The sequence below is a fragment of the Canis lupus genome, chromosome 1 (genome assembly GCF_003254725.2).
Source record: "Canis lupus dingo isolate Sandy chromosome 1, ASM325472v2, whole genome shotgun sequence".
Classification (NCBI taxonomy): Eukaryota; Metazoa; Chordata; class Mammalia; order Carnivora; family Canidae; genus Canis; species Canis lupus.
This window is the reverse complement of record NC_064243.1, coordinates 106,517,571-106,540,446: the sequence shown is the minus strand read 5'-3', so window position 1 is coordinate 106,540,446 and position 22,876 is coordinate 106,517,571. Positions and strand designations below refer to the sequence as shown.

The 22,876-nt window shown below is 45.3% G+C and overlaps 1 protein-coding gene across 4 annotated transcripts in view; it reads left to right on the top strand.

Annotated features, from left to right (window-relative positions):
- The first annotated feature begins 17,862 nt into the window (after positions 1–17,862).
- Positions 17,863–22,876, top strand: part of MYH14 (myosin heavy chain 14) — a 102,000-nt gene continuing 96,986 nt past the window's right edge. For 2 of the 4 annotated variants that reach the window (XM_049108797.1, XM_049108790.1), the window contains exon 1: positions 17,863–18,003. In XM_049108797.1, the coding sequence (XP_048964754.1) occupies positions 17,920–18,003 (84 nt within the window). In that variant the 5' untranslated portion in view covers positions 17,863–17,919. The remainder of the gene's footprint in view (positions 18,004–22,876) is intronic. The other 2 variants (XM_049108773.1, XM_035710816.2) reach the window with 1 other exon arrangement.

Here is a 22,876-nt window from a genome sequence, read left to right as displayed (position 1 = left end):
TCTGCCTCTCTCTCTCCTTGTGTCTCTCATGAATAAATAAATAAAATCTAAAATTTTTTTTAATTAATTAATTTATTTTGAGAGAGAGTATGAGAGAAGGGGGAGGGGTGGTGGGAGAAGAAGAGATAGAATCTCAAGCAGACTCCTTGCTGAGCATGGAGCCTGACCCCCTCCATCACACAACCCTGAGATCACCACTGAGCCGAAATCAAGAGTCAGACACTTAATGGACTGAGTCACTCAGGTGCCCTTATTTTTAATTTTTTTTTAAGTTTTATTTAAGTAATTTCTACACCCCATGTGGGGCTTGAGCCCACAACCCTGAGATCAAGAGTGTCATGTTCTTTCTACTGAGCCAGCCAGGAACCCCTCATTTGAACCATTTTTTAAGTGTACAGCATAGTCGGAGTGCCTGGGGGGCTCAGTGGTTGAGCATCTGCTTTGGGCTCAGGTCATGATTCCTGGGTCCCAGGATCCAGTCCCGCATCAGGCTCCTCAGGGAGCCTGCCTCTCCCTCTGCTTATGTCTCTGCCTCTGTGTATCTCATGAATAAATAAAATGTTAAAAAAATAAAAATTTGGGACGCCTGGGTGGCTCAGCAGCTGAACATCTGTCCCAGGTCAGGCTCCCTGCGTGGATCCTGCTTCTCCCTCTGCCTGTGTCTCTGCCTCTCTCCCTCTGTGTATCTCATGAATAAATAAATAAAATCTTAAAAAAAATGTTTTAATGTTATGTATTTAAAATATCTATATATTTAAAATATATAAAATTTTATATAAATAATTTTAAAATTTTATGTATCTAAAAATAAATACACTTATTTAAAAATAAATAAAACTAAATAACATGCAGTGCTATTTGTTGGTTAAATGGCACACATACACATGTAGTCACACGGTGGCCTAGGCCTGGGTGTCACCTTGAGACAGAGGTGGGGCCCATGACCTGTCTCCTGGGGCATTTCTCACACCCACGGGGTGGGGCGTGGTCACACCTACCCACCAGCTTCTCTCCACTTCAGTCACCTGCCCTGAGGGGACTACGCCATCTCTGCTCAACTTCAGGTCCAAGTGGCCTCTGGGGCCAGGGCACCTCAGGACATTCAGCGCCTTCCCCAGCCCCAGGGCCTCTCTGCAAACAGCTCCCCTCCCCCCCACCTCCTTTCCCAGCGCAGTTGGGCTCCTGAGGCGACCCCAGGCTCAGGCTGTCCACCCTCCTACAATCCCAGCTTCCATTCCTTCTGTTCCTCAAACTCGGTCCCTCACTGTTTTTCTCTTTTTGTCTCTCCCTCTCTTTGGGTCTCTGTGCTCCATCTCAGGATCTCCATCTTTCTGTGTCTTTTTTTCTTGGCTTGCTTTTCCTTTTTCTGCCTTCCTGCCCTTTTTTGACCTCTGTTTGAGGAGCTGTCTACTCTCTGTGTGACCTCAGACAAGAGCCTTTGCTTCTTTGTGCCCTCCCAACAGATGCACCACTGACATTTGGGGCGAGACGAGTCTTCCTTGTGGGGGGCCATCCTGTGGGCTGTATCACAGTCAGCAGCATCTCTGGCCTCTACCCACCAGATCCAAGTAGCACTCCACCCCCAGTTGTGTCAACCATAGTTGTCTGTAGGTATTGCCAAGTCCCCCATTTAAGAACCAGTGAATAAACATTAGTCAGTAGAATGTGGGGATCAAGAGAAGGGGTGAGTGAGGACCTAATCACAATGTAAAATTTTGGGGTTTCAAAAGACACCATCAAGAAAGTGAAAAGATGGGGTCACCTGCCTGGCTCAGTCAGTAGAGCATGCGATGCCTGATCTCACAGTTTTAAGTTCGATCCCCATGTTGGACATAGAGCTTACTTTAAATTAAAAAGAAAAACAAACAAACAAACAAACAAAAAAACGGGATCCCTGAGTGGCTCAGTGGTTTAGCACCTGCCTTTGGCCCAGGGCGTGATCCTGGGGTCCTGGGATCAAGTCCCGCATCATGCTCCCTGCATAGAGCCTGCTTCTCCCTTTGTCTGTATCTCTGCCTCTCTCTCTCTCTCTCATGAATAAATAAATAAAATCTTTAAAAAAAAGAAAAAAAAGTGAAAAGACCCACAGGATGGAAGAACATATCTGAACATCACAATTATGATAAGTGATTTGTATCCAGTGTATATAAAGGACTCTAAGAATTCAGCAATGGAGAAATTAAATAACCCAATTAAGAAATGGGCAAAGAATTTGAACAGACATTTCTCCAAAGAAGATGTACAAATGGCCAATAAGCACATGGAAAGATGCTTAATGCCAACTAGTCATCAGGTAAAAACAAACCAAAACCACAGTGAGGGACCGTCTCACACCACTGGGATGGCTATGGTCAGAGAATCAGGTGCCAGTAAGTGTCGGCCAGAATGAGGAGAGGCTGGAACCCTCATGCATTGCTTGTGCGGGTGTAAAATAGAGCAGCTGCTCTGTAAAAACAGTCTGGTTGCTCCTCAAGAAGTTCAACATAGAGTTACCATTTGACCTAGCAATTCCACTCCTTGTTAAATATCCAGAAGAATTGAAAGCATATTTCCACGAGAAAGAGTGCACACGCATGTTCAGAGTGGCACTATTCACAATAGTCAGGAGGTGAAAACGGCCCAAGTGCCCATCAGCTGATGAATGGATAAACAAAATGTGGTCCATTCATGCAGTGGGATATTATTCAGCCACAAAAAGGGAATGACACATTGTCACACGCTACCCTATGAATGAGTTTTGAGAACATCATGCTAAGTAAAAGAAGCCAGACACAAAAGACTATGTATCATAGGCTTCCATTCGTATGAAAGGTCCAGACTAGGCAAATCCATAGACTTAGGGAGCCAGAGTAGTGGTTGCCAGGGCCTGGGAACTATTGCTAATGAGTTTGGATTTCCTTTTGAGGTGACAGTTCCCCCCAGAACCCTGGTGTTCCCATCTGTAAAATGAGGATAAATCAGTATCTCTACAATACTTTTATTGTGAGGGGCAAGTGGGATGATGCATTTAAAATCCTTGCCCCTGGGGCACCTGGGTGGCTTAGTCGGTTAAGTGTCTGCCTTCTGCTCAGGTCCTGATCTCAGGGTCCTGGGATCAAGCCCTGTGTGGGGCTCCCTGCTCTGTGGGGAATTTGCTTCTCCCTCCCCCTCTGCTCTCCCCCTGCTCTCTCTCTCAAATAAATAAATAAAATCTTTAAAACAACAACAAAAAAGAAATTCTGATTGGTGAAGACTCAGCCCCCCTCCTCTGCCTCTCCCCCTGGCCCCAGCCTCCTCCCTGGCCTCCCTGCCTTCAGTCTCCCCACTCCAGTCCATTCCCTCCAGGGCCCAGAGCTGGCACTGCCCCTCCTTTGTGTTTAACCCTACTCATGGCTCCCTACTGCCCTCCCTGGACAGAGCCTGGCCTGGCAATGGAGACACCTGGCCATACTCTCCCTTTGCATTACCTTCACTGTTCCAAGGACTCGGGGATGGCCTGACTCACAACTCCATACCCTGGTCCATGCAGGTTTCCTCTGCCTCGAATGCCCTCCACATTCTCTCCTTCACCACCTGCCCAGTGAACTCAGTTCCATGCTATAAGGCATGTCCTTTGACCTAGTGACTCCAATTCTAAGAATCTAGCCTTCAGATAACACCCACAAATGAGCTCAGAGAACTAGGCACAAGGACATTTGTTTGCTGCAGCGCTGCTAATCATGGCAGAGGGGAGAATAGTCTAAACGTTCATCAGGAGGGGATTGCCAGCTAAATCCCAGGAGGAGGCTGTTAAATAGGTGAAGGTGATAGATGCACATGGGTGCAAGGAGATGTCGCTTCAAGATGTTTTACCAAGTGAAAAACACGAGGCATGAAATCCCGTGTTTTCTGTGCTCTGCCCCTCCCTACTTCACTGTGTGACCTTGGGAAAATCACTTTGCCTCTCTGAACCTCCATTTCCTCATCTATAAAATGAGGTGTTCATAATCTCTGAGGTCGCCATAAAGATTAAGTGACAAAACATGCAGGGATCATACAGGGAAACAGGGAAACATACATAGAGCAAATGGTAAACATTCAGAAAATGTTAGGGTTTTTTTTTTTCCCCCTTTTTGGGGTGGGGAGGGGCAGAGGGAGAGAGAGAGAGAGAATCTTAAGCAGGCTACGTGCCTAGCATGGAGCCTGAAGCAGGGCTCAATCCCACGACCCTGAGATCACGACCTGAGCTAAATTGAGTCAGACATGTAACAGACTGAGCCACCGAGGTGCTCCAGAAAACATTAGCTTTTAATATTAGGGCTGAGCTTGGAAACTTTTTCTGGGAAGGGCCAGATAGTCAATATTTTTGCCTTTGTAGACCATATGGTCCCTGTTGCAACCACTCTGTTATTGTAGCACACAGGCGGTTACAGACAGTGCATCAGCAGATGGATGCAGCTGTGTTCCAACCAAATTTTATTTAATAGGACAGCTGGTCCCTGGGCCATCGTTTGCCAACCCCTATATTAGAATTGAAAAAGAAGGGTGCCTGGGTGGTGCAGTCGGTTGAGTGCCAGACTCTTGGTTTCAGCTCAGGTCATGATCTCGGGGTTGTGGGATTGAGCCCTGTGCTGAGCTCCGTGCTCAGCACTGAGTCTGCTTGAGGATTCTCTCTTCCTCTGCCTGTCCCCCACTCCCAAGCTCTTTCTCTCTCTCTCAAATAAATAAAGAAATCTTAAAAAAAAAATTTGAAAAAGAGACAACTATTTATTTTTTATAGGCTTTGTATGCCCCTCCAACCTTTGAACTCTTCTCTTTCACTGTCCTTATCAGACAGCATTGTGCTATCAGTATTTCTTTCCCTATGAGGCTCCAGCCCTCCCCACCACTAGACATTGAACTCTCTCAGGGCAGGAGCCTTATCAGAACTACATGGGTCTCTAGAACCCAGCCTCCATTCCTGTTCTAGGAGCACAGGCGAAACATCTGTTGCATTCATTCATTCATAGAGGCAGTACACACCCAACTGCATGTCAGGTGCTGATATAAACCCTGAGACTATAACACAGACCCAAACTCCTGGAGCTTATGTTATGAAGGGGGAGACAGTTCATCAGTCAAATAAACACCTGAAATATATAAACTGTTAGATGGTCCCATGCACCAAATTGAAGTAAATAAAGCAGGAACAGAGGATGAGAGGTGAGGGAGGTGTTGCTAATTCTCATGGTTTGGCCTGTAGAGGCCTCACTGTGATGGTGAGGTCAGGAAGGAGATGAGGGAGTGAGTCATGAGGATATCTCAGAGATGAACCTTTGGGTGGAGGAAACAGCAAGGGCAAAGGTCCTGAAGTGGGAACAAGCATGGAATTTTCAAGGAACAACAAAGAAATCAATGTGACAGCAAGTGAGTGCATTGGGGAAAGAGTTGAACATCTGAGGGAGGGTCACAGGGTTCGTGGGGGCATCATAAGGACACATAATCTCAATCATGAAGGCTCTACCCTCATGACCTAATGACCCCACCACCACCAAATCTCATTTCCTAATACCTTTACTTTGAGGATTAGGATTTCAACACACAAATTTTAGGAGGACACAAGCATTCACACTGTAGCAAGAACCAATATTGTCTCCAAACATTGCCAAGTGTCCCCTGAGTGACCCAATCACTCCCAGTTAAGGGAGCATCACTAATCAAATACAATCATGCCTATAGCAGTCAGAACAAAATAGGGTATGTTGCAAAACAAACCAGGCCCAAGTCCCAGAGACATAAAACAGCAAAGGTCTGCTTTTCACTTATCCTTGTGACTTTCACTGGCAGCTGAGGACTTCACCTCCAAATCCCCATTGTTCCCCCCTATTAAACTCAGGCTGACCAAAGAGCCACTCTTGGGGACTTTGCTGCCAGTTAGAGGAAGACCATGTGCTTACTTCATCCCAGGAATGAGGAGTATTCCTGCTATCATTTCATGTGCCCAAGCAAGTCATGCAACAGGAAGTACAATCTTATCATGTGCTCAAAAAGAGAGAAAAAACTAAGTATCTGTGAACACCCTACTATACTGCCTCAACATTTGCATGTTGGAATTCATATTATTTTACTATCTGTTATTTTCACTGTATTTTTCCTTTATTTATTTTTTTTTAAGTAGGCTCCATGCCCAATGTGGGGCTTGAACTCATGATCCCGATATCAAGAATCGCATGTTCTGTTGACTGAGCCAGCCAGTTGTGCCCCCTTTTTATTTTTTAATTGTTTTTTAAAAATTGATTACATTAATTGATTTTTTAGAATTACCTGTACAGATTGGTAATTGATTTTTTAGGTCATGTTACTTGTAAATTCATTTTAGCAGAGTAAAAAAGGCTATGAGAAACATTTTTGTTCTTGTCATTCTTTAAGGATTTATTTATATATTTTAGAGGTGGGAAGGGGCAGAGAGAGAGAGAGAGAGAATCTCAAGCAGACTCCATACTAAGTATGGAGCCTGATGCAGGGCTGGATCCCACGACCCTGAGACCATGACCTGAGCTGAAGTCATGAGCCAGACACTTAGCCCACTGAACCACACAGGTGCCAGAGAAATGTTTGTTATAAAAAGGGGACATGGCACACCCAGCAACAGTGTGTATATATGTTCACTGAAATCCTCATATGGAGATAGGGATTGGCAGATTACAGCCTGGAGGCCAAGTATTGTCTGTATTGGGTGACCCAGAGCTAAGAATGGTTTTATATTTTTAGAGTTGTAAAAAAGAAAAAACAATGAATTAGAAGAATATGTGACAAAGATCATATGTGGCCCATAAGACCTAAAATATTTACCATCTTTCCCTTTACAGAAAACATTTCGGAACTTCTGTACTAGAATGTTCTTAGCAGCCCTATTGTAATAAACCCAAACTGGAAACTACACAAAAAACCATTCACAGTTGGATGAATAAATAGATAGTGTTATATTTGTACAATGGAATGCCATCCAGCAGGGCATTCAAAAGCAGGGGTTGACAAACATTTTCTGCTAAAGGCCAGATAGTAAACATTTTCGGCTTTCTGGGCCATATGGCCTCTGCCACAGCCATTGTAGTGAACAGCTATAGACAATAGTAAATGAAGAAAGAGCTGTGGCTGTGTTCTAATAAAACTTTATTTATAAAATAGGCAACAGGCTGGTTCTGGCCCACAGGCTATAGTTTGCCAACCCTCACCACCCAGAAATGAGAATAAACAATCTACAACATAAACCCACGTAGATACATTATGTTAAATGAAAGGAAAAGAGCTGTTGGATTCCCTTTACATGAAATCCAAGAGCAGGAACATCTCATCCATGCTTTTAGATGTTCATATGGGGCTGGATTGTTCTATCTTTTTTTTTTTTTCTTAAGATTTTATTTATTTATTCATGAGAGACACACAGAGACATAGAGGGAGAAGCAGCCTCCCTGTGGGGAGCCTGATGCAGGACTCCATCCCAGGACCCTGGGATCATGACCTGAGCCAAACGCAGACGCTCAATCGCTGAGCCACCCAGGTGTCCCTGGAGTGTTCTTTTAAAATCTGCTATGTTTATTCATCCAACTGTGAATGGTTTTTTGTGTAGTTTCCAGTTTGGGTTTATTACAATAGGGCTGCTAAGAACATTCTAGTACAGAAGTTCTGAAACGTTTTCTGTAAAGGGACAGATAATAAATATTTTAGGTCTTATGGGCCACATATGATCTTTATCACATATTCTTCTAATTCATTGTTTTTTCTTTTTTACAACTCTAAAAATATAATATATAATATTCATTGGCATGCTCACTTTGTGATAATTCCTTGAGCTGTACCCTTATGAGGGAGTCAGTCCCTCTTTTGTGCACGTTATTCCAAACAAATGCTGGCAGGGGCGTTGGCTGGGATGGTCTGAGGTCCTGCACCGCAGCTGGCAGCAGCAGTGGCCCTCAGCTTCTCCCTGCGGGTGGGATCTGACAGCTTCTCAGCCCCGCAGCTGTTGGGGCTTCTCAGAGGGGCTGATGGAGTGAATTCGACACAGCGGAAAAATTCTCAGATTCTTACGAGGACCACGCCCCCGTGACTACTCCCTCTTAATCTCCGAGGCTTCAAACAGGAAGTGAGCAGGGGGCCACAATCACACTAAAATACCTCCTAGATGCCAAGGGAGGTGTCATAAATGCCAGGCGATGACATTCGCGTTCATCACTCATAAGAGAGTGTTGTTGACTCCTCTCCTTTGGGCTGTGACTCGAGTGTCCCCTACACACACAGAGACCTTCCCAGGCCGCTCCATCCTGGGGAGAGCTCTTACCCCCCCACCACCTGTCGGCCTGCTCTGCCTTGTGTTCTGCCTTAGTCTGTGTTAGGTGTTGAATTGTTGAGGTCCTAACCCCCGGTTCCTCAGAATATGAACTTATTTGGAAATAGACTCATTGCAGATATAATTAGGATGAGCTCATCCTGGGTGCCTGAGTGGCTCAGTCGGTTAAACATCTGCCTTCTGCTCAGGTCATGGTCTTGGGATCGGGTCCTATGTTGGACCCCCTGCTCAGCGGAGAGTCTGCTTCTTCCTTTCCCTCTCTCCCCGTTCTGCCCATTCTCTCTCTCTCTCTCTCTCTCTCTCTCTCTCAAATAAATAGAATTTAAAAAAGAAAAGGATGCACTCATCCTGGATTAGAATGGCTCTAGATCCCATATGCCTGACTGGTGTCCTTATGAACAGAATGCCATGTGAAGACCAAAAGGCGTGCAGGGGGAGTGCCATGTGACAAAGCAAGGGCAGAGACCAGAGAGGCAGCCAGCAGCTGGCAAGCCACAGGGTGTCAGTGGTCCAGAAGAATCAAGGAAGAATTCTCTCCCCTGGATTTTGAAGAGGGCATGGCCCTGCCAACACCCTAATCTCAGGCTTCTAGCCTTCCACAACTGCAGGATGACACATTTCTGTTGTTCTGTGCCACCCAATCTCATGGCACTTTTGCATGGCAGTCCTAGGAAAAGGAGCCAGTATGTGTCACCATCTGACTTATTATTTATCTCACTTATTCTCTCCCCATTGGGATGTGAAATCCACATGGGTCAGGATTTGTGTCTGTCCTGTCCACTGCTGCATCCCCCAGGGCTAGAGCAGAGCTTGTCATTATAGGTGATCAATAGGTGTTTGTTGGAGCACCTGGGTGGCTCAGTGGTTGAGCTTCTACCTTTGGCTCAGGGCATGATCCTGGGTCATGGGATCGAGTCCTGCATCGGGTTCCCTGCAGGGAGCCTTCTTCTCCATCTGTTTATGTCTCTGCCTCTCTCTGTGTGTCTCATGAATAAATAAATAAAATATTAAAAAACATAAATGTCGAATTAATTCATGTAGTCATTCTGAAAACACAGAGGAACACTTCTTAGTACAGATGCACAGTGGGAACAGACGGGGTGTCTGGGCATTGATGCTGCCCTCAGCAAGCTGCCGTGCTAAGAAGACAGGCACAAAACAGAATCGAAAGTAACCAGACGTGTCTGCATGAAATGAATCTGGAGGAGGAGCTATGTGGAGTCAGCAGACAGATTAGTGAGGGTTGGGCAATGAGGAAACACTTTCAGAAGGAATCAGGATTTGAGGTGAGAATTGACAGGTTGAATTATGTCTCCCTACAAAGATATTGATTGAAGTCTTGATGCCCCAGGACCTACGAATGTGACCATGTTTGGAAATAAGGTCTTGGCAGACTCAAGTTAAGATGAGATGTTAGGGTGGACCCTAATCCAGTAGGTCTGATGTCCTCATAAAAAAAGGAAGGTTGTGGGGCACCTGGCTGGCTCTGTCGGTGGAGCATCTTGATCTCAGGGTCCTGAGTTTGAGCCCCACACTGGGAGTAGAGTTTACTTAAAAAAAAAAAAAAAAAGCGAGCAGGGGAAGGGGATGGACTTGGACAAGGACACTCACATTCAGAGGGAAGATGATGTGAGGACAGAGAAAACATCCCATAAAATTAAAATTAAAATTTAAAATTTAAAAGTCAGAAATGGGGGATCCCTGGGTGGCTTAGTGGATTAGTGCCTGCCTTTGGCCCAGGGCGTGATCTTGGAGTCCCGGGATCAAGTCCCGCATCAGGCTCCCTGATGAAGCCTGCTTCTCCCTCTGCCCGTGTCTCTGCCTCTCTCTCTCCTTCCCCCCTCCTCTCTCTCTGTCTATCTTGAATAAATAAATAAAATCTTAAAAAAAAAAAAAGTTAGAAATGCCTGAAGCCTAAGCTGCCAGAAACTGGGAGAGATGCCGGAGACAGAGTCCGCCTCAGCGCCTCACAAACAACCCACCCAGCCAACACCTTGGTTTTCAGCCTCTAGATTACAGAACCGTGAGACGTGAGACAAAACCCGTCTGTTGTGAGTGTGTGGAGCTGGTTATGGCAGCTCTAGCGGGCAGATCTGGATGTATAAAACTGAGATATGTGGGGAAGAGAGAGTAGCCAAGTCTCAGAGGTTGAAAATATCTGCCTCTGCTGTATTGCTCCACTCCTATTCTCAGAGTTCAGCTCCTGCCAGTGTTCTCTCTCTCCCCTTGCTCAGCATTTTAAAAATCTTATCACCACTCAATATTATATCACATATATTTTATTGTTTATTTGTTCATTATCTGTCTCCTCCACCCCTAGAAGGTGAGATCCAGGAGGAGAGAGACTGTGTTGTTTGCATGGATATTCTCAGCTCCTAGTAGGTGCTCCACAAATTCACGTTGGATTTTTTTTTTAAGATTTTATGTATTTATTCATGAGAGACACAGAGAGAGGCAGAGACATAGGCAGAGGGAAAAGCAGGCTCCCTGCAGGGAGCCCGGTGCGGTACTCAATCCCAGGACCCTGGGATCATGCCCTGAGCCAAAGGCAGATGCTCAACCACTGAGCCACCCAGGTGCCCCAATCATATTGGGCTTTTAAGAATGCAGGCACAGGAGCATGATGCTGTGGGTTCGAGTTTCAGCTCTGCCTCTCCCCTGTTTCTCTCTGAGCCTGTTTCTACTTTGGCAAAATAGAGACAGTGGTATCAAGAGAGTTAGACCAAGATGTTGCACGTGAGGTTCTTGCCACACACATGGCTCATTTTCTTTTAATTTATCATTTTAAGACAATTTCAGAAGTTCCCCCAAAAGTTGCAAACATCATGTGAAGAATTCCCATATATTTCTCACCCAAATTTCTCCAAATGCTAACCCCTTACATAACCACAGTAAAATGATCAAAACCATGCAAACTGCCTGTGAACCAACCCACAGGCCTTATTCATTTCACCACTACCCCAGTACTGTTCTTTTTCAGATCCAGGATCTTACAGCACAATTATTTTGTCATGTCTCCTTAGCCTCCTCCAATCTGTGATGCTTCTGTTTTTCATTGTCTTTCATCACCTTGACCCTTTTGAGAAGTACTGGCCATTTATTTTATAGAATAAAGTCCTCAGTTTGGATGTTTTCCTTATGATTAGGTTCAGGTTATGCACTTTGGGCAGGAACACCTCGGAAGTAATGCTGTGTCTTTCTTGGTGCCTGACATCAGGAGGCCCATGGGGTTGGGAGGTCCTATTACCAATCATATTAGTTTTGGTCACTTGCTTAAGGCACTGTCTTTCTAGTGTCTCTTCTGTAAGCTTACTATTTTTTACACAGGGCTCCTTTGATGTTAACTATTATTTTTTATTTTTTTCCAACACATATTTACTGAGCACCCACAAGATGCCTGGAGCCCTTTCCAAGATATTGTAGCAGTCAAGACTTTTCTCCACGGGAGTGTCACACTCTCAAGAGGAAGACTGCAAGGTGACCAGAAATTCACAACAGAGAGAGACCAGTGGATGACTAAAGTCTTGAAGGGCACTGAAGGGATGCAGGGGTTGTGTACTGCTCTATCTGAGGGAGTCAAGAGAAGGCTTCCTGGAAGAAGGGATATTTGAGTTGGGTGTTGAAGGATGAATAGGAGTTCACCAGGGAAGGGGGAGAGAATTCTAGGTAATGGAAACAGTGGTGGTGCAAAGATGAAACAGACTATTTCCAGGGCCAAGTTGAAGGGCTGGGATATTGTCCTAGGAGCACTGGGGAGCTATAGGAGGACTGTGAGCAGGGGGTGGGCACAATCAGCTCTGGGTATAGAAAGATATTCTGGAGCCATATGGGGGACAGTCCAGAGGGGAGACCCTGGAAGCGAGTGAGCAAGGAAGAGAGAGGCAGTGATGGTGACACCCCTGTTATCTAACCTAGATGACTGGATATACATTTACCAAGAGGGGGAGTACAGGTATTAGAGCAGGTTTGGCAGGAAAGATAATGAGCCCTGTGTAGTGCATGGCACTTTTTTTTTTTTAAGATTTATTTATTTATTCATGAGAGACACAGACTGAGACAGAGAGGCAGAGACATAAGCAGAGGGAGAAGCAGGCTCCTCGCAAGGAGCTCGATGTGGGATTCGATCCCAGATCCCGGGATCATGACCTGAGCTGAAGGCAGGCACCCAACCACCCAGGCGTCCCCCCCCCCCCTTTTTAGGTAATCTCTACACGCAACATGGGGCTCGAACTCATGACCCTGACATCAAGAGTTGCATGCTCTTCTGTTTGAGCCAGTTGGAATCCCCAATGTACATGGCACATTAAGGAAGATTTCCTTAAAAAAAAAAAAGAAGGAAGGAAGGGAGGAAGGAAGGAAGGAAGGAAGATAGGGAAAGAAAGAAAGAAAGAAAGAAAGAAAGAAAGAAAGAAAGAAAGAAAGAAAGAAAGAAAGAAAGAAAGAAAGAGGAAGGAAGGAAGGAAGGAAGGAAGGAAGGAAGGAAGAAAGAGAGAAAGAAAAGAAGAAAGGAAGAAACAGAAAAGACCGATTTCCTGGATGGCTGGCCCCCAAGAGGTGTGTGGAATTTAAAGAGTTAATCCCTCTGCTATTTGGGAAAGAAAGGGCTTGGCCAGAGTGTCTTTTTCTCTTACTCCTCCTATTTCTCTGGGAATAAACAGAAGTCAGATAATATGGTCAAGAAAGTATCTGGCACTCAGTAAATACTCATTAGCTGGCAGTTCTGTGTTTTTTTTTTAACGTAATGAGTACCTACCAAGTGCCAGACAATTATTATTATGGTGGAATTTTTTTTTTCTCTTTCTTGTCTCTTCTTTATGTCTTCCTTTCCTCACCCCCAGTGGTTAAGCAGTTGTCTGGCACAATGATACATCTGTGTAATCTTGGGAAATACAGTTACTTCTGTAAGAGATGGGTTGGTTTCCCTGTAGATACTTCTAGAACTTTCCGTGACAATGGAAGTGTTGCCTATCTGTGCTGTGGAAATAGTAGCTACCAGCCTCATGTGGCTACTGAGCACTTGAAATATGGCTAGCAAAATCGAGGGACTGAATTTTTTTTAAGTAAACTCTACCCCCAATGTGGGGTTCAAACTCATGACTCAGATCCAGAGTCACACACTCCACTGACTGAACCAGCCAGAAGCTCCAGGAACTGAATTTTCTTTTCTCTTTTCTTCTCTGTCTTTTTTTTAAGATTTATTTATTTATTTATTCATGAGAGACCCAGAGAGAGAGGCAGAGACATAGGCAGAGGGAGAAGTAGGCTCCTCGCAGGGAGTCCGATGGGGACTCGATCCCAGGACCCTGGGATCACGCCCCGAGCCATAGGCAGATGCTCAACCACTGAGCCACCCAGGTGCCTCCAGGAACTGAAATTTCAATCATATTTCATTTAATTCTTTTAAGCTTAAATAGACTCATGTGACTGCGGGCTCCCGTATTGGACAGTGTGGTCCTAAAATTAAGCCTACTCACCCCTCACCCCTCAACCCCCTCCAAATTCCCTCACCCCCACTTCCAGGAAGTAGAAACATTTGCCTTGTTTTCCTCAAAGGCATAAAGTCTCTAGTAGTGCTGAGGTGGCAGGGGAGTGTGAGCTAAAAAGGGAGAGAAGAATATAAAAGGAGAGGGAAAATGGGAACTTCCTGTGTGGATGTTGGGAGTGTAAAGTGAATGAATCAAATACAGAAAGGCTCGAATCCTAGGGCACCTGGGTGGCTCAGTGGTTGAGCGTCTGCCTGCCTTTGGCTCAGGTCGTGATCCCCCGGTCCTGGGATCGAGTCCCACATTGGGCTCCTCACGGGGAGCCTGCTTCTCCCTCTGCCTGTGTGTCTGCCTTTCTCTCTGTGTCTCTCATGAATAGATAAATTAAATCTTTAAAAAAAAAAAAAAAAGGCTTGCATTCCTCCTGGAACTCAGTGACTAAAAGACAAACAACCAAATTCAAAAATGGGCCAAAGATCTGAACGGACACTTCACTAAGGAGAAAATACAAGTGGCCAGAAAATACAAGTGGTCAATTAGCCCAGGAAGAAAATGCTCAACATCATTAGTCATCAAGGAAGTGCAAATTGAAAACCACCAGGAGATACAACACACCTACCACAGTGGCGAATATGAGACAGTGTTAAAAGTTGCAAGGATGGGAAGCAGCCAGAGCTCTCACTGTTGGTGGAAATATAAAAGGTAAGCATTTGGGGGCACCTGGGTGGCTCAGGGGCTGAGCATCTGCTTTTGGCTCAGGGTGTGATCCCGGGGGTCCAGGGATTGAGTCCTGCATCAGGCTCCATGCAGGGAGCCTGCTTCTCCCTCTGCCTATGTCTCTGCCTCTCTTGGTGTGTCTCTCATGAATAAATACAGAAAATCTTTTAAAAATTAATAAATAAAAAGCAAGCATTTCGTTCAGTCTAAACTAATCACAATGATATGTAATCATTTAATAATATCTAATAATAATAATCTAATAAGACAGATATCTACATCCTAATCTCCAGAACCTGTGAACATCTGATTACATGGCAAAAGGGACTTTGTGGATGAGATTAAATATGGGTCTTGAGCTGGTGAAATTATCCTGGATATCACCCTGGAGATTGTCTTGGGTACTATCACAAGAGTCTTCATAAGAGGGAGGTGGGAAGGTTAGAGTCAGAGATGTGCCAGCCGACACAGAGGTTGCAATGGTCAGGTCACAAGCCATGGAATGAAAACAGCCTTGAGAAGCTGCAAAGGGCTAGAAATGAATTCTCCCTGACAACCTCCTGGAAGGGGTTCTGATGGTACCTGGATTTTAGACCTGTAAGACCCACCTCAGACATCTGACCTCCCGATCTAGAAGGTAATAAATTTATGCTGTTTTAAGCTGCTGAGTTTGTAGAAATCTTTTTTAAAAAGATTTTATTTATTTATTCATGAGAGACACAGACTGAGAGACAGAGACATAGGCAGAGGAAGAAGAAGCAGGCTCCATGCAGGGAGCCGGATGCGGGACTTGATCCTAGGACCCTGGGATCATGCCCTGAGCTGAAGGCAGACACTCAAACCCTGAGCCACCCAGGTGCCCTGAGTTCATGGGAATTTGTCACAGCAGCAACAGCAAGCTTAATACAGTCACCGTGGGGAAAGGTCTAGCATTTTCTTCTAAATTAAACTCACACCAACTCCATGACTGAGAAGTTCCACTCAAGAGAAATAAAAACATATGCCTGCAAAAAGGCTGGTATAAGAATTTTGATAGCAGCTTTCTTCACAATAGTCCCAAACTGCAAATATGCCAGGTGTCCACCCACAGAAAAAGAGTAAGCCCATGGCTACATCCCTACAGTGGAATGGTACACAGAACAAACTACTGACTCATACAATAACATGGATGAGAATCAAAAGCATCTCACGGAGTGAAGGAAACCAGACACAAAAGATCAGCCCACACTAGGATTCCATTTATAAAAAGGTCTATAACACACAAAACTCGTCTATGGTGATAAAAATCAGAACAGTAGTTGCTCGGGGTAGGGTTATGGGGAAGGAGGTAGGCATTGTAAAGGTAACTTCCTGGGGTGTGGAAGTGTTCTGTATTTTCTTCCTCTTTTTTTTTTTTTTTTTTTAAGATTTTACTTTTGGGTGCCTGGTTAGCTCGTTGGTTGAGCTCCTGCCTTTGGCTCTGGTCATGATCCCAGGATCCTGGGATCAACTTCTGCATTGGGTTCCCTGCAGGGAGCCTGCTTCTCCCTCTGCCTGTGTCTCTGCCTCTCTGTGTGTCTCTCATGAATGAATAAATTTAAAAATCTTAAAAAAAAAAAAAAAAAGATTTGGGCAGCCCCGGTGGCTTAGCGGTTTAGCGCCACCTTCAACCCTGGATCGAGTCCCATGTCGGACTCCCTGCATGGAGCCTGCTTCTCCCTCTGCCTGTGTCTCTGCCTCTCTCTCTCTCTCTCTCTCTCTGTCTCTCATGAATAAAAATAAAAATTTTAAAAAATAAAAATAAACAAATAAATAAAAATATTTTATTTTTAAGCCATTTCTACACTCAACATGGGGCTTGAATTTACAACCCTGAGATCAATAGTCGCAGGCTTTACTGACTGAGCTAGCCAGGCAGCCCTGTTCCATATTTTCTTATAGTGGTATATACATATGTCAAAATTCATGGAATGGTATATTTAGGAGTTTGCATTTTACTGTATGTAAATTCTAACTCAAAAGGGAACCGTTGACAAAGAATGACCTCTAGTTAATAAGGTGTGTGCTGAAGTGTTGAGCACTGAAGTGTATGAAGACTGCCAAGTATTCTAATGAGTGGCTACACTGCAGGGTTTCTCAGCTTTGGCACTATTGACATTTGGGGCCAGGCCATTCTTTGTCCTGGGGGCTGTCCCAGGCCCTGCAGGATGTTGACTGGCACCTCTCCCACCTGCCCCCTGCAGGTTATAACAATAAAAGAGTCTGTTTCCAGACTTTGCAAAATGTCCCCGGAGGGGCAAATTTGTCTCTGGATCAGAAGAGCTGAGATAGAGAGAAAGAGACATATGGACATCTTGTAATAAAATAAATACAGCAAATACCAATGATAGAATGTTGCCAGTGGCTACTCCCATGTTCACTGGGCACTTACTCCCCCACCCCTAACCTTTCTATATGCTTGAGGTGATTCATAATAAAATATTAGGAAACCTTGCACATGCCCTAAGGTCCATCTTAACGAGTGTCTACCCTAGGGAAAGACTATTGGTTTGTGTTCGCAGGAAGGATTCTATTTGAACATTCATCTTTCCTCTCATTTCCTTGTTTATAATATGAAAACACTGGAAACAATCTAAATGCCCATCAGCCCCCTCAACCATTGATTGAAATAAACTCCGTGTTGCAGAGTTCTGTGCAGTCACTTTTTGGTTTCGTTTTTCATGAGAAAGACATACGAAAGTGCTGACATATTGAGTGCTGTGCTGCTCGTGGACCTCAGCAACAGGGCAAACATCATGAGAGAATTTCAGGGCTGATGGATTAGGCCTGCATCTTGATCGTCTGTCTGCATTTGTCAGAACCCAAAGAACTGTGCGCTAGAAAGGGTGAATTTTACCTTGCCTAGAAAAATAATATATGTGTCTGTGATATAATTACATATTTGCATATGGATTATACCTCAATATGCCTGACTTAAAAAAAAATGATTCCATGGAAAAGCTTGTGGGTTTTATTAGATGGCAGAGGGAAGAACAGGAAGGGGCAGCAGGCAGGTACCGGAAGGCAGGCTCATAAGGCTTAGGTGTGGGCGCTGCGTGTGCACATCTGCATCACCTGCCACAGCACGAATGGAAGAAGGAGCAGGAAGGACATCCCAAGGTGAGGGCCCTGCATGGCCCAGGCTGAGGCTCAGAGGTGGGTCCTGGGGCAGGTGTGCCAACCAGGAGGCTGGAGTGCAGGGAACAGGGAGGGGAGTGGTAGGGGGAGGAGGCAGGAGGTGAGGTGAAACCAGATTGGGGCTCTTAGCATTTATGGTTTCTAACCCTGTCACCAGGCTGTTAACATATACAGCCTGCCATATATTCGTTAATTATACACCTGCCTTATCTGCCCTCCCAGCCTGCATTCCATTCAGGTGGGCAGATGATTCTGGAGCCCTGAGAGATACTGGCAGCTATGCTGGGCTCTGGGGAAGCCAAGGCAAACCGACTCAGGCCTGTGTCCTGGAAGAGCTCCCAGCCCAGCGGGAGAGACCAGCAGGTGAGCAGGCAATGCCCACACCTGGGGAGGAGGCTTTACACGAGGGGCCACAGGCATGGGCAGAGTTCTATGAGAAATCATGGAAGGCTTCCTGGAAAAGGAGACATGGGGGGAGTACCTTTCCCAGTGTCCAGAAGCCAATTGTAACAATAACAACGATATTAATAATGATAATAGTTGATGGCAACATTTATTGAGTGTTTGCAATGTGCCAAAATCATGGCACTAAGCACAGGGCAGAAATTGATTGAACCATCCAGCAACTCAATACGGTAGATACTCTTATCATTATCATCATCCTTCTCATGGATTTAGGAAAATTGAGGCACAGACTTGGTTTCCTGCGCTCAAATGGCATGTGCTGTGGTTGGGGAAACAGCGGCAGAGTCTCAATCTAGGGAAATGTGTCTTTACTGGTGGGAACTGAGAGTGGATATGACTGCTTCTGGCTGGGGAAGGCTGTGGGGGCTTCCAAGAAGAGGACCCCCTGAGATGGATCCTTTGCGGGGGGTAGAGCTGAGCGCATAGAGTTACATCATATTCCTGGTTTTGCCTTCTTTTTTCTCTCTCTCTTTGATCCTCTACCCCCACCCCACTCCTAGACAAACCCAACAGGCTGCATCCATGCCCCATTGGGTACTTGTAAACACAGGCTTGCAGACCAGACCATCTGCTTTGTATAACTAAATCTTCTACATGGATAGGAAAGATATATTTTATCTCTTAAATTGTGCTATAGGACCCGGGTGTGGTTCTTACTTTTTCTACTCAGCAGTATGTCTTTGAGATCTTCCTGCATTTCCATATGTAACCCTGATCTGGGGCTTCTAGAACACCTGGAGAATCCCCCTCCCTTTTACTTACCCACTCCCCAAGTAACAGGGCCCATGACCCTGTCTATGTTTCCAGTCCCAGCTCAGAGGCTGCCTTGGCCATCTTTGGACACATCTTATGTCACCTGTGCATGCCTTCCTGTGGGTACTTGGAAATGCGACTGCTGGGACATAGTGTAAGTGCATAGTTAATGTCACAAAATTTCCTCTGATCCTCTAGGGTGGATCTTGAGGCTCTCACAGCATTTCACTGGGCAGACAAGGGCGGAGAAGAAACAGCCAGCTCAAAGAGCTGAGCAAGTCCTCGGTGTATTCGGGGGTCAGGAAATTACAGGTGAAACTCCCCGAAGGGTGGAACCTTTTGCAGAATAGCCGTGTAATAAATACCTGATGGGATTGGTTTCTTTTTCCATTTCTTTCCTAAAAAGGAAACTAGGGTTGTTGTGGGTGGCAGTTTGGCAACATTTATTGAAATCTTAGCTGCTTTATACTCTGACTCAGCAATATCTGTGCCTGAGCATGAGGAAGTAGGCAGAAAGATGTTCGCTAGATTGTCATTTATAAACGTGAATGATGGAAAACCACTGAAAGTGCCATCAGTAGGAGGAGGGTGCTACAGATTGATGTTGGAGTGCTATGCGGGTGTGAAAAAGATGAAAGTGAAGTTAAATGTAGGGGTCCAGAAAGTTCCCCACGACATATAGTTAAATAAGAAAAGTAAAAAAATAATAATAAGAAGAAAAGTAAGTTCAGTGTATCGAGTATGATCCTATTTCCTAAACACAAGAAATCATAGGAAATATTTTTCAGTAACATATTTATCTATCTATATAAATCAGAAGTTGGCAAACTTTTTTTTTTTTTTAAAGATTTTATTTGTTTATCCATGAGAGACACACCGAGAGAGGCAGAGACACAGGCAGAAGAGAAGGGCTCCCCTGCAGGGAGCCTGATGCAGGACTCAATCCCAGGACTCCAGGATCATGCCCTGAGCCAAAGGCAGATGCTCAACCACTGAGCCACCCAGGTGACCTGGTTGGCAAATTTCTTCGTAAAGTCTCTAATAGTCAGAGTTTACAGCTTTGAGCCTCCCACAATCTCTATCATAACTCCTCAACTCTGCCCTTGTGGTGTGAAAGCAACCATGGATGATGCATAAACCTATGGGCGTAGCTGTGTGCCAATAAAACTTTATTTACAAATACAGGCAGTGGCTCCCTGATGTTAATAAATAGTACGTGTTTTTGGAAGAGTATGCACCAAAATATTATGAGGGGTCCATCTAGAAGGGGATGTGAGAAGGAAGGTGCCGGTCAAGGGAAATATTACCCACTTACTCGATTTTTTCCTACCTTGCATAATTAAGATGGTTTTAGTCCGAAAAGAAAATAATGTGTTAAAAATAGCTTCAGTGGCCTTTTCTCCCTTTCTGGTTATAAGGTAGTGATGATTGTTTTAGAAAATGCAAGCAGCAGGTAAATGTAACCAGGAAGTTGAAGTTCCCCATTATCATACCAGCTCGAGCAGAATTCCTTTTTTGGTTTGAGTTTATTTATTTATTTTTAGTAATCTCTATGTCCATTGTGGGGTTTGAACTTAGGACCATGAGACCAACAGTCCTTGTGCTCTTCAACTGAGCCAGCTAGGCACTCCTCCTTTCTTTCTTTCTTTCTTTTTCTTTCTTTCTTTCTTTCTCTTTTCTTTCTTTCTTTCTTTCTTTCTTTCTTTCTTTCTTTCTTTCTTTCTTTCTTTTCTTTCTTTCTTTCTCTTTTTAAAAGATTTTTTTTTTTTTATTCATCAGAGACACACAGAGAGAGGCAGAGACATAGGCAGAGGGAGAAGCAGGCTCCCTGCAGGGACCCCGATGCAGGACTCCATCCTGGGACCCTGGGATCAGGACCTGAGCCAAAGGCAGATGCTCAACTCCTGAATCACCCAGGCACCCCTCCAGCAGAATTTCTTAAAGGATTTATTTCCATTACAAAACAGATATTTACCAGTGCTCACTCTGGGCAAGTGTTAGGTGCTGAGGCCAGAGCAGTAAACAAAGCGAAGTCCCCACCCCCTGTAGCCTGATGTTCTGCAGTCAAAGACAGAGGATAAAAAAGAAACACAGTAAATAAGTAAATAATGTAATATGTTGGAAGGTAAAAAGTACTGTGGGAAACAGAAACAGGACAGCAGATGAAGGAGATTGGGGCCACCTGAGGACTGGTATGCTATTAAGCAGAATGGTCAGAGACGATCTCATTGCCAAGGTGACATTTAAACAAAGACTTGAATGAATAGAGGGAGAGAGCCATGGGGATTCTGGGAAGGAGATGGCCTGTGCAAAGGTCCTGAGGTAGGAGCATGGCAGGTGTGTTCAAGGAACAGCAAGGAGGTAGGGCGAGGGGGTGGGAGATGAGGTCAAGGAGGGGATGTAAAGGGGCCATATCCTGCTGGGTCTTGCAGTCATAGTAAGGACTTTGTTTTTTATTTTTAAAAAATTTTTATTTATTTATTCATGAGAGACACACAGAGAGAGGCAGAGACACAGACAGAGGGAGAGCCCACGCTCCCTGCGTGGAGCCCAAAGCCGGACTCTATCCTAGGACCCCAGGATCATGCTCTGAGCCAAAGGCAGAAGATATTCAACCACTGAACCACCCAGGCATCCCAGGACTTTTTTTTTTTTTTAATATTTTACTTATTTATTCATGAGACACAGAGAGAGAGAGAGGCAGAGACACAGGCAGAGGGAGGAGCAGGCTCCACTCAGGGAGCCTGACGTGGGATCGAGTCTCCGGGTCTCCAGGATCATGCCCTGGACTGAAGGCGGCGCTAAACCACTGAGCCACCGTTGCTGCCCAGGACTTTGCTTTTATTTGGAATGTGATAGGAACCACCAGGAGGGCTCTGAGAAGAGAAGGGACATGAGCTGACTTGGGGAATAGACTGAGAGAGGCAAGTTGCTGAAGCAGGGAGAACAGAGAGAAGGTGACTCTAATAGTTCAGGCAGGAGACAATGCTGGGTTGGTTAAACCAGAGTGATGGCAGCAAGGGGTCAAGTTGGATCTGTTTTGAAGGTCAAGTTGACAACATTCACGGATGGACTGGATGTAGGGGGTAAGGAGAAAAGAGGAATCAGGATGATGCCATGTGTTTTGGTTAGAGTATGATCTAGAACCACCTGCCACGAGATCAGCTGGGAACTGTAAACATGCAGATTCCCAGGGTCCCCCAGGTCTACTCAACTGGCACCTTTGGGGAAGGGCCCAGGATCCTGCCTCCTGAGCAAGCTGCCCAGCTGAAGACTGGTGGGGACTGGTGACCCCAAGGTAACCAGGGTGGGCCCCTCTGGGGGAGTCTACTCAGGACTGAGAGAGAGGATGAGATGAGAGAGAGGCTCCCCATTCCCTAGCTGGAATGACAGCTGGAGTGACACTGGAAATTCTCCCAGCCATGACTTCTTCATCTGCGATATGGGGCCATTGATGGGAGCCTGCCTCACAGACGTGATGTGCGATCCGAATGAGCTCATGTGTATAAAATATTTAAACCAGTGCCAGCGCATACAAGCTCCCAATAAAGGGCGGCTATAATTAGCATCTTCTTTCACAAATGATACATACTTGGTAAAGGATCAAATTGATTATAAACAAGCCATGATCTCCTGCAGACTCTAGCACACCTCGCCCCACATCGGGGAGTACAAGGATAAGATGCTACACCAGACCCAGTCCTGGCCTTCCAGAGTTCCCATTCTTGTGGGCAGGGCAGTGCCAGTCCCAGATGGGCATGACCCAGGGGTGTCAGGGTGACAGAGAAGGGGCAGAGCTATGGAATCCCAGAGGGAGAACAGGAGCTCTGGGGAGGGGTGTCCCTGACTGGCAGTGAGTACATGAGTTCTAGACAGATAAGGCGGGCAAGAGAGGAGTGCTGGTCCGTGTGTAAAGGTTAGAGAGGCCTGAAATGGTCCTGTGAGTGTGATGGGCTTCAAAAGCATCAGAGTAGCATGGTCAAGTGCATGAACTTTTGAGTTAGACTGCTTGAGTTCA